This window comes from Drosophila novamexicana, unplaced genomic scaffold, assembly GCF_003285875.2.
Source record: "Drosophila novamexicana strain 15010-1031.04,08,12 unplaced genomic scaffold, DnovRS2.1 tig00002146-arrow-arrow-pilon, whole genome shotgun sequence".
NCBI lineage: Eukaryota > Metazoa > Arthropoda > Insecta > Diptera > Drosophilidae > Drosophila > Drosophila novamexicana.
In genome coordinates this window covers 51,303-68,861 of record NW_020824948.1, presented here as the reverse complement: position 1 = coordinate 68,861, position 17,559 = coordinate 51,303, and the positions used below count along the sequence as shown (strand labels likewise).

General features: G+C 42.6%; 2 protein-coding genes across 2 annotated transcripts in view; one reads left to right on the top strand and one right to left on the bottom strand.

The window, feature by feature from the left end:
• The window catches only part of LOC115768974, a 60,777-nt gene that overhangs the window by 36,839 nt on the left and 6,379 nt on the right, over positions 1 to 17,559 (top strand). The window lies entirely within an intron of this gene.
• LOC115768980 lies at positions 7,084 to 7,743 on the bottom strand (the record flags this gene model as incomplete). Its single annotated transcript, XM_030713696.1, has 1 exon — positions 7,084 to 7,743. A coding segment is annotated over one exon (660 nt), but the record flags the coding sequence as incomplete, so codon positions are not given.

Genomic DNA, 17,559 nt, shown 5'->3' with positions numbered 1-17,559 from the left:
AAGACTTGGCTTAGCTTCTATGGTTTTTGAAGAACTAAGAAACTATTTCTCAAAATCGATCGATATTGGGGAAATCAAAGCAGATATCGCACAAATAACAAACTTTTTCTGTGTTTAGTATAATATATGATATTAAATATGTGCCTTAGGCTCTATGCAACAAAGCTTTTCTCTCAGTGTATTCCACATTTTGTTTTATGTTGCCTTTAAGTATTTTTGTGTATTTTTCATAATTGAATTTGATTAAACACAAAACGTTTCGGTTTGTTTAGTCTTCGCCTTGGATGAGGAACCCATCCAATAAACGGAGAAGCTGCCAGCACAGCTTGGCGCTATCCGCTGTTTGCACACATCAAATTCCAAGTCTGCGTTTTTTGCTTTGTATAGCTACTTCCCTTCCTCTTGCTCCCCTTTTGCCGCCCGCCTGCGGCAAGGAACGAGGCCTTGAGATGGGCCATAAATTCATCAGGGCTCTAAATGACTTTGTGCTGCTGCTGCTGCTGTGAGCTGGAGCGCGACCAGGGCGAGATGTTGGATGCAGGGGAAATAGTGAAATAGATGCCACACAGCTGCATATAAAACCGCAACATGGGCCATAATCCTGGCAAGGATTACAAGCCCAACGCCTTGCGATGGGCGAATTAAACTGAAACCCCGCGACGTTTTTCCATAAAATTCCAAGTGCTATAAACCGCGCACACACACACACCGACGCACACACACACATGTGCGTGTTGACTGGTTAATCTGCGGCTTTGGCTCAGCTGCGGTTAGCATTGGCCCAGCCCGAATCCTGGCCAGAATTCACGCGCACGCGACATATTCAAGTGGGATCAAGTGGCCCCTAAATCCAACCGATTTAAAGAGCACTCAATTGTGTCATCTCAAGTGTTGCATTTAGTAATTAGAGCAGCTTATGCCCATATATACCCTGTATATGCCTTATACCCTATATCTGGCCGCATTGTTAATTCAGCTACTGATCCCCGCCCAAGCCCTGGGCCTAAGCTCAGTTTCAGCTCAAGCCAAACTATTTTCTGCCTGGCTCAATTGATTGTCTTGGCTTGGCCTTAATCTGACAATTCTCGCACTCTCGCTCCCTCTCCCTCTCCCTCCTCTCTCCCTCACTCTCTTAAAGTGTCGCAGCACTCTGCCTCTGCTCACTTTTTTTTCTGGTCTGCCCGCGAGCGTCCATTAGAGCACTTGAATTATGCATGGCCCGGGCAAATACATTGCTGGCCGAGACCGCAAACTTCTGACCTGCCTTCATGTTGGCCCCGCTGAAAGCTGAGACAGCGCCTGCCACTTCTCTGCGTAATCCGGAGGACTCCAGCTAATGAACTATAAATGTGAATATTTTAACTCATGTAAAAGCACTGCAATCCGGTTAGCTATACATATAAATGAGCTTGTCCTGACATCAGAGCCGGAAACTTGCATTATTTGTAGAAGTCGACTTCGTTTTTATAGAAAGGCAGCAGCATAAAGTGTGCTTTGCCAGCTTAGCGTAGCTTTTATATCTAAGTGTTGGAATAGCAAGCGAGATGTCGCTGGTTCAAATTCGAAAAGCATTTTTAAGTCGTGTATTTGTTGTATACAGTTGGATTAACTTTATGTACAAACAAGTTTGCATTAGCCTGCGTCGCTTTTGGGCCAGGGGATCGGACTAGCAAGCGAGAAATCGCTGGTTCAAATTCAACGTACAATTTAAATTCTTTAATTTATTGCATTAAACTGGTATTTCTTTTTGCACAAACACACTTGCATTAGCCTGCGCAGCTTAGGTGTCTGGGCATTCGACCAACACGCGAGAAGTCGCTGGTTCAAATTATGCAAATATTTTCACTGATTGTATTTGCTTATTAAACTTCATATTTTTAAGTATTTAATCAGCTTTAATTTGCAATTCATGATTAATTCAAAGGCTAATTTACGTTAATTTATGATATACGCAACAATTTACATTATTTCCACATAATTTTTTTCAGTTGAAAACAATTTTTGTCAAATTAATTTAATATCTTGTATCTATGTGGTTTTTGCATATTGCACAAACAGCTCATAAATAATATCAAAGGGCCCCCACACCTCTATGGTAGGGTCACATACAGTTTATGCCACACCCCTGTACACAAACGCCCCCGCCCTGCGCTCCCACTTCGGCTGTATCTGCCCTCGAGCTTTTATTTCAATTTCATTTGGACGCATTTTTCGCATAAATTCCATAGAAAATAGCTCGATTTACTATTTATTACTGGGCACACAGAGCTATGCAGTCCTTTTAACCCACACACCACTCACACACAAACACACACACACGCCCGCACACACACACACACACACACACACACACCCGCTTTGCCATTTCTCTTCCCCCTTTGGCCATCGGAAGTGGCCAACAATGAAAGGCGCCGAGCCTGGGGCCAGTTTTTGTTGTTTTTATCGCTCAATTCGGAACCAAGAAAGTTAATAATTCTATATCATTTTTATGTGCATGTCCATTCGAATACACACGCACAGACACACGCACACACATGCACACCCGCACACACATGGTGAAAAACTTTTGTCACACTCACATAAACAATTTGGTGTCCTCGGAGCAAAAAGTTGCGCAGTCTGCACATAAAATTGTTAAATTGTGCGTTTCGCATCTGAAAATTATTCCATATTATTAGCCCCTGAGCAGCCCGACGCCTCCCTCCTACTCTCCCCCATGCCGCCCCCTGTCACAGCAGCAAAAAGCATGCATTGAGATTGCGAGGAGCTTGCAAAAAGTTTTGCAATAATCCTCGCAGGCTCTGCAGGATCACAAGGTGCAAATTTATTGCCCCTCGAACCGCACAGCAACATTTGCAATTGTCTCCGGCCAAGTGTTTGTTCGAGGCAGGAAGGGGGCGGTTGCAAGGGCTTGTGGGCGTGGTCGGGCACTGTGCACTTGCCCCGTGCTGTCATTTGATTAAGGGCCGTCTCTGCGTTTTGACAGCGACCAAAGTGCAATGCATATAGACACGATTAAGTCAATGTACACTGAGCCAAAAGATAGTGTAAGAAATGGCAAATTGATAGATTTACAATGTAATTAATCAATCTAATTTATGCATTAATTCGATGGCCAAAAAGTTAAAACCTGTGGCCAAAGTTTATCAAGAAGGCGTCTGTACGTCGAATTAGCAAGCGAGAGGTCGCTGGTTCAAATGCAGTAGCAATTTTCAATTTTCATAGCCTCTCAGTATACATTTTACCCAAGTGGATAAAAACTGTTCAAAGTTTGTATAAGAAAACATCAAGAAGAGAGGTCGCTGGCTCAAATTCAGTAGCAAACTTTAATTTTAGTAGTAACACGCACTTTTCGCTCAGTGTACGAGCATGAGACTCAAATTGCAATTGACCCCACGCCGTAACCTTAAAACGCGACTTTCCACCTGTGCAGGGGTCACAGGCACTGGCCGACTCTCTGACTGATTGACGCTCTGCCTAACTGACTGACTGACTGACTGATTGACTGACTGAGCAAATGGGGGACGCACAATTATGGGTAACACTGTCACGTCATTGCGGTGGCGGCAGCTTAAAAATGCAAACGGCTCGCAATGTCAGGGCTGCACTTCCGTTGGGGGCCGATCGGGGTTGGGTGGGGCAATGTGGGCGAGTGGAAGGCTACGTCAATTGTTGAGCTGGGCAACCAAGGCAGCCTGTCAGCATTGGCCCCTCGATGACGATAACGATGACGATGACAATGATGAGGCCAAGAAGCCGACTACGACGACGACGACGACGACGCCTGGACATGGGCCCCCAGATACTTGACATGGCTAACGCCTGGCTACAACTTGAGTGCGGATTGAAGGGGGTTGGTGGGGGGTCCAAAATCAATATTGCTTGCTTTAAATTATGAACAATCGAATGAATTGTCGTCGTGCTGTTTTCTTTTTGTGCTATTGTTGCTTTCGTATTCTGTAAAAAAGTTGGAAAAAATATTTTGAGCATTTATTACTGAACTTTGCACTCAACATTTTTTTGAATACCCTGCTTAAGCTATAATCACTTGTGTCACGTAACAGGCAACACATGAAAGGAAAACATTTATAAGCCCATTAAAAATATATACATATATCAGTTTGATTAGGCGATATGTATAGTCCGGCTTGCCCTAGTTGCTTTCAGTTGTACTAAGTAAATATGTGATAATGCATGCATAAGGATCTATATATAACAGAGTAACACTTCATTGTGATATTCCTAATCAGGGAAATATCTACTTATATGGTATCAGGTCCTTCAATTTGAATGCTAGCCAAATGAAATTTTGTCTAGATTCGTGCGTTTGCTGTGAGCTGGTCAAAAGTCAACTTGACGCGGATTGTAGCTCTGTATAATACTGTGTTAACATTCGATCGCAAATAAACTTAAGCAGCTTTGTGTACCCTTTTCTATATACATACCCTTTAAAGGGTGCTTTAATCTTGTCACTAACATATAGCTGACATGGGAACTTTTATGTTTCTCAAAAGCTCGTGAACAAACTTGTTATTTACGAGTCTTACCCAGCAGCTTATATATGAGAGATCGGAATATATATATATATATATATTCCATTCTCCATTCTTCCCTTAATGCTATATTAACATATATATATATATATATATATATATATCAAAGATATCCTGGCCAAACTCTGGAATTATTAGCTTTACTATACCATATAGTATGTTAGAAAATAGAGTTTACACCTGTCATAAACATGTCTGCAAGGGTATTCAATCTTCTGCACTCGAAAGAAATCCTTTTTTTTGCTGCTTTTCTTTTCAGACTTGGTTCTCAATTTCGAACTCTACCCTAGTAGACAATTTCTCAGCAAGGTTTGTTTTCTTAATACTTGAGCGACCTGACAACTCTGTTTTCCATGCCACGCGCTAACTTAACGGGAAGTGCTTTAATTGTAATCAATTTAATTATTTTCTTGCGACAAGTTTGAATATTTGAAATTGGCTGCATGAAGGCAAAGTTCAAGGCGATTGCGAGTTGCATGCTACCAAGTTGCAAGTTAACAAGTTGCAAGTTAACAATAATTTCTGTGTTGCGTCCACTTCAATTTGATGATTTGATTTGATTGCAGCACAAAGCCAACTGAATAATACTCGAATCATGGGGAGGCAGGCAAGCGGTGCGGGGCCTAGAGGCGGCGGGGAGGGGCAGCTGACCAATGGCAAAAATCAATGCGCATTATGAAACTACACACATGCAGAAGAAAAAGGCAACAATTTAATACCGACCACACGGCGAATACGCAATATTCACATTTCAATTTATAATTTGTCCAATAATTAATTGAACCAAATTACGAATTTTCGTTAAAGGGCACCCAATTAAAGCGCAACCACAAATAAAACGGACAAAGAACAAATAATAATAAATAATTATAAGGTTGTGGTCGAACAACGAATACCCTACACAAAACTTAACTCAATTTTAGAGCAGGCAGCAAAAAAGAAAAACTCAAAAAATACATGGTAAGAGTATAAAGGAATAAGGTTAAAGGCGAAAGCACTGAAAGGCATAGAGAAAGAAGGAGAAAGAGAGTAAGAGAGAGAGAGAGAGAGAGAGAGAGAGTGAGAGGGGGAGAGGGAGGGCGAGAGCGAGAAGGAGAGTGTAAGAGTTAGATTATGGAAGATTAGACTGGGAAAGCCAGGGTGAGTAAGAGCGAGAAGGAGAAAGAGAGAAACGAAGTGAAAGAGTTAGATGATCAAAGGATATACAGGGAAAGACAAAGCTTACTCGCGTGAAAGGGAGAGAGGGAGTGAGTAAGAATTAGAGAATTGAGTAAAAAAGATAGCGATATCAGAGTAAAAGAGTGTGGGAGATACAGCATGGGATTGGCATAGAATAACCGCATGGAAAAATATAATAAAAGAGAGAGCTAGAAAGGATACAAATATTGAATGAAGTAATTACGAATAAGATTAACTGAAAAGTGATAAAATAAGAAATGTTAAGTTCATATTTGGTATTAATATTCTTTGCCTTTAAAAATGGGCTGAGTGGGTCGGGGGGGAGGGTCAGCTACTGTCTACTTGGGCTACCAAGAATTTGTGAGAAGTTGGCCAAGCGGAAATACAAGTGCAGGCGCTAGGCGACAGCCGACCTTTGACCTGTCGCACACAATAACAACAATGCGAGCAGCTTCAGCAGCAGCTGCTGATTTTTGTTGCTCTTCTTGGTGTTGTTGTTGCCATTTTTCATTTGTTTGCTTTGACTAATTAAGAAAGCCCACAAAGTGCCAGCCCCAAGAGTGTGTCCTCGGGGCGGGACTGGATGTGCCTTTAATTCATTTGAAATTGAAAAGCCCGTTGAAGAATTGATGCTTTCAATATTTAATTTGATTTGTTTATTTAATTAATAAATTCGTCTTGATTAAAATACATTTTTAAAATTTGATTTTATTTTGTGACAAAAAAAAAGTGTTTGTTTAAATTAAATTTTTGTCTTAGGACTAAACACAAAATAAATCGGATATAGATATTTTTTGCTAGGCAATTGGGTATTATTTACAAGGAAAACACTTACAAAGTGCTCGGTGTTGATTGATTGACTGATTGATTGATTGATTTGGTGTATGCAGCTAGGTAAATTGATTGGTTGATTGATTGACTAATTAGCCCGCCTAATTCCATTATATAGTGAGCGTGCAACTGAGTGGCTGCATGATTGATTGACTGATTGATTGAGTTGTCGATTGCTTCATTGATTGACCGACTGCTTGAGAAATATTTTCAATATGCTGCACTCGAGCAACTGATTGACTGTCTGCTTGATTGACTGATCCACTGTCTGATTGATTTGTTGTTTGTTTAACTGATTGACCGACTGTTTGGCAAGTATTTACAAAGAGTTGCATAAATGTCGTGTCAATCAGTTGACTGCCTGATGGATCGACTGACTGACAACCTGTTGCCAGTAGCCAGCAGTCGACGCATGTGATGTGAGGCCAACCGCGACGACTCCGTACCAATCGGAGCCCAGTCCAGTTGCCGAACACACATCAGACTCTGATCAGCTCAGCTCCCACACGCCTGCTCCCACTCACAGATCTGTGCTAATGGTATGCGTCAGATGCTGCTGGAGCGGATAGTTGTCCGCATAGACGGACGCATTCGTATCGATCTTGAAACGCTTGGCCGCACTCTCCATCTCCTCCAGATCGCTGAAGGCGGGAAAGTCAAGGGGACAAAAGTGGCCCGCAATCGCCTCCGGTATGTGGCTCACATTGTGCAGCATGTGGGCGGGCGTGCTCTGCAAATAATTGCACCACTTGTGATACGAACGTGAGTTCAGCTCAAATGTGGCATCGCGACGCTGGCAAATGGGCGACGATGTCTTTGGCATAATGCGCTGGGCATGCTGCATCATGTACATCTCCCACTCCAGGTTGCCCACGCCGCGTGACAGCTCGCCGGAGCTGCTGCAGCTGCCGCTGCTTTGCTGGCTTTGGTTGGCCAGCTCCATGTCCTGGGTGCGATAAAGCTGATGCTGCTGCTGTAGCTGCTGGCTGGGCGTGGAGGAGTCGCTGCTGCATGTATGATAGCCACAGGAGCGCTCCAGTTCGTGCTCCGCCTCCAGTTCGGTTAGCTGCGGCAGCGGCTGCTCGGCAAAATCATCGCAAATGGGTCGCGTTTGACTGCGACTCCAAATGCTGCGGTTGCGCTGCGGCGTGCTGCATGAACTGCCCAACCCGCTGCTGTTGCTGCCATAACTGCTGCTGCCGCTGCTGCTGCTGCTGCGACTGCGCTTTGAGGCATAGACGCTGCCATTCAAACTGCGATTCGTATCCAACTTTAAACTGCTCGCACAGCAACCCATCTCTGATGTATGTAATTCAAGTATGTTCTCTATATGATAAATATTTATGGCTCGAGTAACTCGCGTTGTCTGCTCGCCGCTGCGTTTTTGTCAACTGTTTGGCCTAAACGCCCGGCAGCTGACTCTTATATAGCCTGGACATTGACTCGGTTCAGGTAGTTTTTCGCGAATTTCTCGGAATTTGTGTTTGCATTTTTGGCTAACGCGTTTACCTGATCCGCTTTTGGCTAATCCGCCGTTTTATGACGCGGCCCAAAAGCCCGTGCACGTGTGTGTCTGTGTCCTTTTGGCCTTAAATGATGCACACAGTTTACCGTTTACCTGCCCGAGCCGTGCCTTGATTGTCCTTGTCGCACGGATTCCCTTGATGGATTTTCAATTTTAAAATCTATGGATTTTCATAAGACTCGCAAACTGGACAGTTCTGGCCTTTTTTTCTTCTTGTTTTGGCCATTTTGCCGCGTTTATAGGCACCCCTTTTTTCCTGTACACATTTTATACAGACTGCAATCGAATCTGAGTCCAGGCCAAAAACTGGCCTCCAGCTCGATTCCAAATTCCATTTCGATTTCATGTGCGGCGCTGCGACTGCGCCTAACCTTGGCCCATGGCCCGATTGTGGCCCATTGTTGTGCAAACGCCGTTGACGCCGGACAAGTTGTCAGCCAGCCAGGACAATGGGAGGACATCAGACGGGACAGAGAACAGCTGCGCTTCGATCATGCACAACGGCAAACTTTAGAGGCATTTTATTGACAGTTTCTCGACTCGCATTTCACATGAATTTTTCTGAATGGAGTTCGTGCGTCCTGACCAGATTCTATTCTTGGCCAGAAATACTTATGACTGCGCCTCCTGCTGCTGCTGCTGTGGCTGCTCTGCCTGCTCTTCAAGGCTGCCCAATTGAAGTTGAGCTCACTTCGGGCAATCAAACTCTATTATCAAGCCCAATTTTATTCGTAAATACTTTCAATGCTATCCAAATCACAAACCAAAATATACCCTAGCTATTTTTCATACCTAAGTGCCTTTCACTTTGAGTCTAGTTAAAAGGGAAAGTTTGAATGCTGAAAAAACCAGCTTAGATCTAATCCAGCTTGCTTAAGATTTGGTATTTTGTTTGAGATATAGTCAAAATCTAAGCTTTAAATGTAATTTTTCAAACTATTTTGAACTTATGTCTATTATACATGATCATAAGTATATGCCAAGCAGGCCCATTAACTCCTAAATTTGACTCATTCAGGAATTGAAATAATAATAATCCTCCTATATCTATATTTCTACATATGAGTAAAGTACACAAGTTAAATATAGTTTGGATTTAAAAATTGTATAAAAATGAAGGAAATGTAAATGATTAAAAGATATATATAAATATATTATTATTATATATTACTGCATGTCAGATATATTTTGATTGAAGAAAAGTTCAGTATATAAATAGATTTTAACTGAAAAAGTCCAGTCTCTAAATATATGCTAATTGAAGAAAATTTAAGGACTTTCCTTCATTTTATAATTGTTACAACATATATTAGACACGCACGTAGCATAAGTCGATAACAGAAATTACTAGAAAGAAGATTTATTGGTTAAGGGCTTAAGACAAGCATATTAAGGATATCTAGCTACTTTCAAGCTGACAATAAAAGCAGCTGGAGACAACTAAATAAATGTATAATAAATGTAAAGTGGGAAAATAGTTTAAAGAAAAGGTTTTCGGTCTTAAAGCTGACACGAAAAGCAGTTGGAAACTTCCAGAAGTCACAGACAGCTGCGAGCTAGGACCTTGAAGTACTCTTAAGAGCAGAGTTTGCACTTGGAAAGACTCAATTTGGGAAAGCCTCAACTAAGATCTGCTGGCAGCTTTTGAGCCATAGAAGCTGTTTTCCCTTTGCTAACTTATAAGAGGAAAGAAAATAGCAACAATTATGCTCGCTGTTGCGTTAAGATTAGTTTTGCTTAATGCAATTTGATTTCCTTTTGGAGCTGAAAATCGTATTAAAATGTTTGCTCATATTTGGCCGTTTGCTGCTTGGAAAGCTAGAAATGCTCTTTGGAAAAACCTTGGCTCTGGACAATCCAAACGAGCTGTGCTCGCCCTGCGGCCCTCTTCTCTCTCCCACTTCCACACTCTGCGCACTTTCCCAAAAGATGAGCGCTGGGTAAATAGCCCTGGGAAACACTGGGCCATGGTTTGGATTCGAGAGTCTAAACAAAGCCAGCCCCGTCTGCTGAGGACGCGTCGGCGGTGAAGGGTTGAGGCGTTACTTTTCCCACACGCTCGCTGATGTTTTGGGTGCAGCCCATTTATTTGGCTGGTGTCAAAAGGTTGCGACTCGACTCGAGTCGATTCTTTGGCCATTGGCCCTTGGCCGTTGCTCATTTGACTATCGGCAGGAAATGTGGATTGTTGCATTTTCACACGCAATCGCAACAGGCCCGCAGTTTTCCGCAGCGGCCAACTGGAATTTCCCCCCGGCCCAGAACAATTTACACAACAATTTTCCCAAATTTATGACCCAAATACAAAGTCGTTTGTGCGGTTGACAATTTTCCAAATCCGAAATGGAATCCAGCTCAGGGTTTTTCTGTTTCTTTCCCCTTAATTTTGCCTAGCCTAGCTTATCTGCGAGTGCGTTAAAGAAAAACCGGATGCCGGACCTCGACCTCGGGCTGCGAGGCATCCAATGCACGTTGTCCAAACTATTATGCAGTTGGCGCTGCAGTTGCACATTTTCCGACTTTCCAATTTTCTAATTCTTCAATTTTGTTTGCCTTGCGTGGCCAGCACGTGACTTTCACTCCGGGCAGCAAGCGGAAGCGGAAGCAGCTGCCAGCCCAGCATTGAGACTAAAGGCCAGTCCGGAACTTACAGAAAAAAGTTCTCAAGCTGGATGCTTTCAAGTTTGAAGAAGAAAAAGACGCTGGATAATCAAAGCAAAGTTCATAAAGGAGTTCGCGAACCTGAGGGATTGCTTAACTAAGAAAAAAGCAGACGACGAGGCAAATGGGATTTTGCATGGAGCCAGTTCGAGCCTGGAACTCCTATGAACCGAACCAGTTCCAAGCAAAGGAACAACCGAATTAAAACACATTTTGCTGATAGCTTTAAATTAGCTTTAAAAATAAAGATATATACCATTCTATAATCTGAGAGATGCTGATCAAGAATATATATATACTTTATGGAGTCGGAGAAGCTGCCTTCCGACTGTTACATACATTTGCACAAAAACAGTATACCCTTATAACCCATTTTGATTGGTATTGGGATCTATCAGAATCCGACAACTATAAAAGCCACCAAATTTTGAATATGACTTCTACTAAACATGTATATATGTATATATGTATATACTCTATAAATCCCAAATCGTTTGATATGATATTTGTTGGAATTTGAAGATCTACTTTTTATTTTCATAGATTTTTATTTAGTCACAGCATCGTGTCAAGCTAGAGCTAGTTACAGGGTATATGCTAGCTGAGCATGCTCGACTAGTCTGGAATATGCCTGCTTCCTTTCTTATAGAAAAGATGCACAACTCTTATATACACACATTCATCAATTTATTTGTTTGTTGTTTTATTGGTTATTCAAGTGTGGTCAGACCCACTTTACATTCATTTCAATGGGTATAACTGCCCCCTCGCACACATTTCTACATTGTCAGCACTTGCAACTGGGCGAAGAGTTCGGAGCAGCATATAATGGACAACCACTTGGCACAGCTGCAATCGCAGTCGGAATCGCAATCGCAATCTCATTCCAGTCCAGTCCAGTCCAGTCCAGTCCAGTTCAGTGCTCCTTTCGGCAATCGCTGTCAATTAGTCTCCCCATCAATTTGGGACTATCCAACTGCAGGAGTTGCTCATGGCGAACCGAAGCACGATTTGTCCGATTTGTGCTCCACTCAGTGTGCAGTTCACAGCCTTGTAGCAAGCAGAGCAATTGACATGCCATTGACGTGCGCTGACAGGGGCAAGCGGCCAGTTGGCATGGAGATCAAGCCACAAGATACCCTGTAAATGCCTAGAGCAACAGTTAACTCTCAAATGGGATGTTGCACTTCAATCAAATTTGATTCACTATGTTGTTATGTTATGTTGTTCCTAAAGATACCCTGCAAAAATGTAAGCACTAGCCGGTAACATACGCAAATCGTTTAGGTGAATGGCAAAATTAGTGCATCCGATTTTAAAAGCAAAAATAGTTTTACTGTAAAATCAAGCATATAAAACCTACATATACAGATACCCTCTCGAAACACAAATGTACACAGCTATAGTTATTAATAAACATTCCATTTCACGTTTAAAGCTCAAGCTACGCGTTATCTTAGCATACCCTGTTTGTATGATTAAGGCCTGCTGTAAGATACCCTCTAAATTGGGAATTATGTTCGATGTGGAATTTATTTCAGTTGGAATACGGTGCGCATAGTTAATTTTCTTCCAAAATACCCTGTAAAACGAAATGCAAGAGCATTCACCACTATCATAATTGGCATCTATTGGGGGATAGCCTTGCCTAGTTAACGCAGTTATTTTGTATTTATGCCCTGCAAAAAACATTAACTGAACATTTCGCGCACATTAAAGATGCCCTTGTATTTGGTATGTTGAGCCAGTTATACCCGATCCGCCGTAATTGTGCGGGGTAGAATCGAAACACTTGAACTGGAAATCGCAGCCAATGCAAAGAGGGCCACTTGCTTCAGTTGGGAACGTGCCCGAAATGTTGAAATTGTCGAGAATCGTGAATGCCAATGCTAGATTTTTCATATGCAACTTTTCTTTTTTCTATTTTCGATTTTCGTTTATCTTTTTGTTGCAAGTCCGATTGTTTTCGATCAAGGGGCAAGGACGAAGGCATCATTGAGCAGGTTACCGAAGGGGACTTGAGATAGCAGATAGAAGCGAAGGGCAGGCACATCTGGCCGCGGTTTTGTTTGTGTTTATTTTTTCGCTCCGGCTTTTTAGCGCGCACTTCCTGATAACGAAAAAAAAAAGAACACACGAAGCAAAATACTATAAAACTATAAAACCTTTCTGACAGATATCTGCAAATGTTTGCCTGTTTATATGCATATTTGTGTTTTTTATGAAACGCATTTGCGGGCCAGCCCTTGGCCCGCGGGCCACATACTTGCGGCCGTTTGGGCCATAAAAGCAATCGCTTAGCCCTGGCTCAGGCCAGGTAGGCGTCGCACTGCGCTGCTGTCCAGCCATCCTGCTGTCCGGCGTGTCCTTTCGCCGCGTTCACTTGTTGATCCGGCGGGCCATTCCGCCGGCCCGCTGTCAAGTTGGCGGCCAATCGATGCGTCGGGGCGCTCGCCTTTTGGCGGTATTTCCGTTTGGTATTTCCGCTTGGCCGCGTGGAATTGCCACAGCAAATCGCGTCCACATGTGCCGCATAAGCTGCTCGTTACATATGCCGCGAGGCGGCATCTATTTAAACGTTAATTTGTCCAGTTGCCTTGGAATCGGCCACTCTAAGCACTTGCTCTGGCACAGCACGGCACGGCACAGCTTGTGGCATTCGCATCGGAGACAAGTGTGGCATGCGGCCAGCTCTCGGGAATTGCCCGCGAGGTTTTCTAGGCTCTAGGCCAAGGTGGCAAGCGTCAGCCGTACTCGAAGTACAGTTGTGCTTGCCACCAAAATGAAATTTCTACAGCAACAGCAACAATTTTAATTAGTCAGCTGAAACCCCCCACGCAACCCCTCTGGATCACTTAGCCAGCACTCTGCGCCTTATGTGGCTCACTTGACGTAGCTGTCGCAGCTGCTTTTAGCCGCCAGCCCATTAAAATGTGTGTCTAAATGCGCCTCGTGGATAGGCAACACTTTTCTTGAGGGGGCTGTGAGGGTGGCAGCCCTGTTGCCTTAGCTCAGCTGCACTGCATTGCAGAGTATATCGCGGCGAATCACTCGAAATCGAAATGCACAACTCGACACTACACAGACGAAAAAAAGAAGAGTTTTATAATTTAGTCAGTGCTCACGTAACACTTAAAAGCAAACACACATGAGGTGTGTAAAAATTGCGTGACATGTATGTAAATATACAAAAATATATATACGCGCTTACCCCTCGATTAGTTCAAATATTTAAATTTATATATGCACACCTCGGCATATGAGCTATCGAAAGATGCCGGTTTAAATCCCATGTTTGCGTACGAATGTAGCATTGTCTAAGCTAAAGGCCATAGTGGCATGTGTGTAAATATATAAAATTACTTAAATATGTATGTGCACACCACGGTATCAAAATAAAGGATGCTGGTTCAAATTCCATTATTGTGTATAAATGAATGTTAATAAGGCTTAGTTCATTGCTTAATAATATACAAACTAGCTGTAGTTCAATCCATCTGCTATTCTAAAGAAAGCTGTATGTATTCTTTCAGATATCCCAAACAAACCCACTTTTTGTGTGCTCATTAAAACATCTTTCTATTCCTTATTATGTTTTGGTAAAATCAGTTATAGTAATAAACGAGTCCACAGCTGAGATATTCCTACTCAAAAGTTCGAGCCCGTTTTTATACATGTTAGCAATTGCCTTTGTTGAGGGAAGAAAAACTTCATAATTCTTAAAGATTTCAAAATGCATCTAATAAATATGCCTACAGCTATGTTGGGATTTGTGAAAATTGACTTAATCCGAAATATGTTATTAAATTAAAAACTTTTCTAAAATCTTAATTCATTATGGACCTCATTTGGTAATAAGCCAAAACAGACCATAATGTCTATTACAGCCGCAGACATTGCAGGGTATTTCCACGCTTGGCTTGACGTGGTTAAAAGGAAACACCGTCTTTTTTCATATTTCTTGTTGTAATTTGTTGTTTTTCTCCCACACGATTGTAGCTTTTGCATGTGTCATGTTGAGTTAACAACACATGTGTGTGCATGTGTGTATGCGTGTGTGTGCGTGTGTGTGTGGATGTGTGTGTCATTTGTTTGCTTGATTTACAAAGCAACTGTCTGCCATCGAAGCTGGCCAACGAGTGTGAGTGTGTGTCTATTGCAATACATAGAAAATCAATATTATTTCCCACTTTTATATTAAACCCCACGTGTGTGCGTGTGTGTGTGTGTGTGTGTGTGTGTTGCTCTTGTTGTAATTTCTTTATGAATTATTAAACGGCAATGGATTCTCGCTTTGTCTGTTCTCTCGAGTACATTTACTCATAATTGAAACAACAATCTTCGCCGATACTTTGGTATCGATACTCGCTGATTAAAAGGGGCGTGGGCCAGGGGTGTGTGGGGGAGGCGTGCCTCAATTTCATGCACGTGTGCAAATTGCCAGGATTTCTTAAGCTTCAGTCACAACGCGTTTGTCATTTGAAAAGCCAAGAATTTAATTGTTCTCTGCGATACCCCGTAGCCTTCGAAAATGGGTATATTTGGCTTGAATAAGATTTATTATCATATTTTATTCTCTCTATATTCTCTGGTTACCTTTGATAGTTCATTAAGAAATATTAAGATTCATATTTTGTCTCCAGATTTTAACAATCTCTTAATAAATCTAGCAAAGTCAATTAGAAGGTGAAATATAAAAGCTATAGTCTCGGTTTTTGGTATGCGTATATTTGAGCACATTTACTCAGAGTGCCGAAAGTTTCATGATAATCGCATGACACGGAGCCGAGTTATGTCAGAAAGTATTGTCTGTAGGCGGGCAACAAAAGAGAGAGCAGCATGTTTGGATATTTGCGGCTCATGGGAATGGGCTTAGGGTGCCTTAAGTATTAACTAAGAGGTATCTTCTAGTTGCCTTGGCTCAGTTTTACTTGTTTTATGGCTCGCTTTCTACTTGTGTCTTTTTTTTTCTTTCTTTCTTTTCTTTTTGCTGCTGCACTGCAATTGCGTTAAGTAATTTGAGAGTGGCTCACATGCTGCTGTTGCTACTGCTGCTGGTTTTGACTTAACGAGCATTTAATTGCCAGGTTTACCTTTGGTGTCACACACACACACACACATACTCACACGCACAGCCTGATTACCTGGACTTTCCTTCCGGTTCACCCTTTTGGCCAACGAATTCACTTTTATTGTTCTGTGCGCATTTCTAGCCTCTTCTCCTACTTTCTTAAACGATTTCCTTTGCTTTCTATTTCTAAATTTACGTTTTTTTTTCGTCTACTCTTTGCATTTTTATGCGCTGTTTCATTCATAAATTACAGGGAATCCCTCATTCGCATTGTCCCAGCAGGGCAAAGTTCCAGAAAAGTGTCTTCCTATCCCTCACTGTTTCTATCTTTAGCTCCTGCTGCCTGTGTGTTGTCTAGTCTAGTCTAGTTTTGGTCTCTCGCTGTTTCTCTCTCTTGCTCCCTGATCTTGTGACCCAGCCGATGCCTCGCGGGAATTGCGCATAATTTGTGCATGTTAATTAGCTCGTTTTCGGGCGTAGATTAAGCAAATTAAGCAAATTAACTAAATGAGCAGCAAGCATATAAATAAATTAAATGCTACTCGAGGACAGCATCTCAGCAAGGGTACACAGGGTATAAAGGGCCTAAAGGGGCTAAAGTATTTGGTAATGGCTAGCTGAGTCGGGGGCACAAAGCACCATCAAATGTGTGAACGACCAAATTGCGAGCATCTACTTAAGAGGCATTTGGGGTTCAAGGCGTGGCTGTGAACTACTGTATGCATACTAGATATATTCCTCATCAACATTAAAAGTCGACTTAATCGCAGCCTGCTCCTTGTTGAACTCAGGGACTATACGACCTCTAAATTTAACAAGTTTGAAAAGTATAGAAAAATATAGCTGGAAAAGAAATGTATGTTTAAATTGAACTTCAGTGAAAGCTGCTCGAAGGGCAATTCCTTTATTTGCATTTTAATTCATAAACAGGAGATCGGCTACAGGGTATTACCTAGTCGAGCAAATATATATATACATATAACATATCTAGCGTCTTTTTTGGTTGACTTTACTTGAAGAGATTGAATTGATGGCATTCCAGCTCTTGTGGTTATGCCATAAATCACCATCTTCACAACAGGCACTAAGTAATGCCACCCCCTCGCCTCCCCCCCCGACAAACCCTCAGCCCAGCAGCTAGCTGCTTCAGCTGTAACTTTTAATGCACTAAACAAGTGCCAAAAGTTGCGTCTTAAGTTTCTCATATTCGTAAATTGCGTTCATAGCACCAACAACTATATCAGTATGTGTGCATATGTGTGTGTGTGCGTGTGTGCGTGTGTGCATGTGTGTGTATGCCCTGCTCCGGTGTCTGACACAAGCACTTTTCAAGCTCAGCTAGCAAAAACATTTTCAGCCAGTTGCTCTGTGCGCCGGGGATGGGGAGGCAGGGCGGCTTGTGGGGCTCTGGCTGAAGGACGTTGCATGCAACATGAAGTTGCACATGTGAATTGGCCGCATCAAGCCATGCAACACTCCGGGGAATCACGCCAAAAGTGCTGATGCAGTGCACTCTATACGTCCGTCCGACGCCGCCAACTCGCCTCTCGCCCACTCGCCCCATTTTAAACAATTTGCTCACCCGAGGAGCAAATCCCGCTGAGTCGCCAAGTTTGCCATGGATTACAATTAAATTGTGCTTGATTATAATTGCAATTGCATTAGCTGTGGTGCGGCAACGCTGCCACTCTGCGATGCTGCAACGATCTGGCAGCACTTGACGTGCTTGGCAGCTGTGC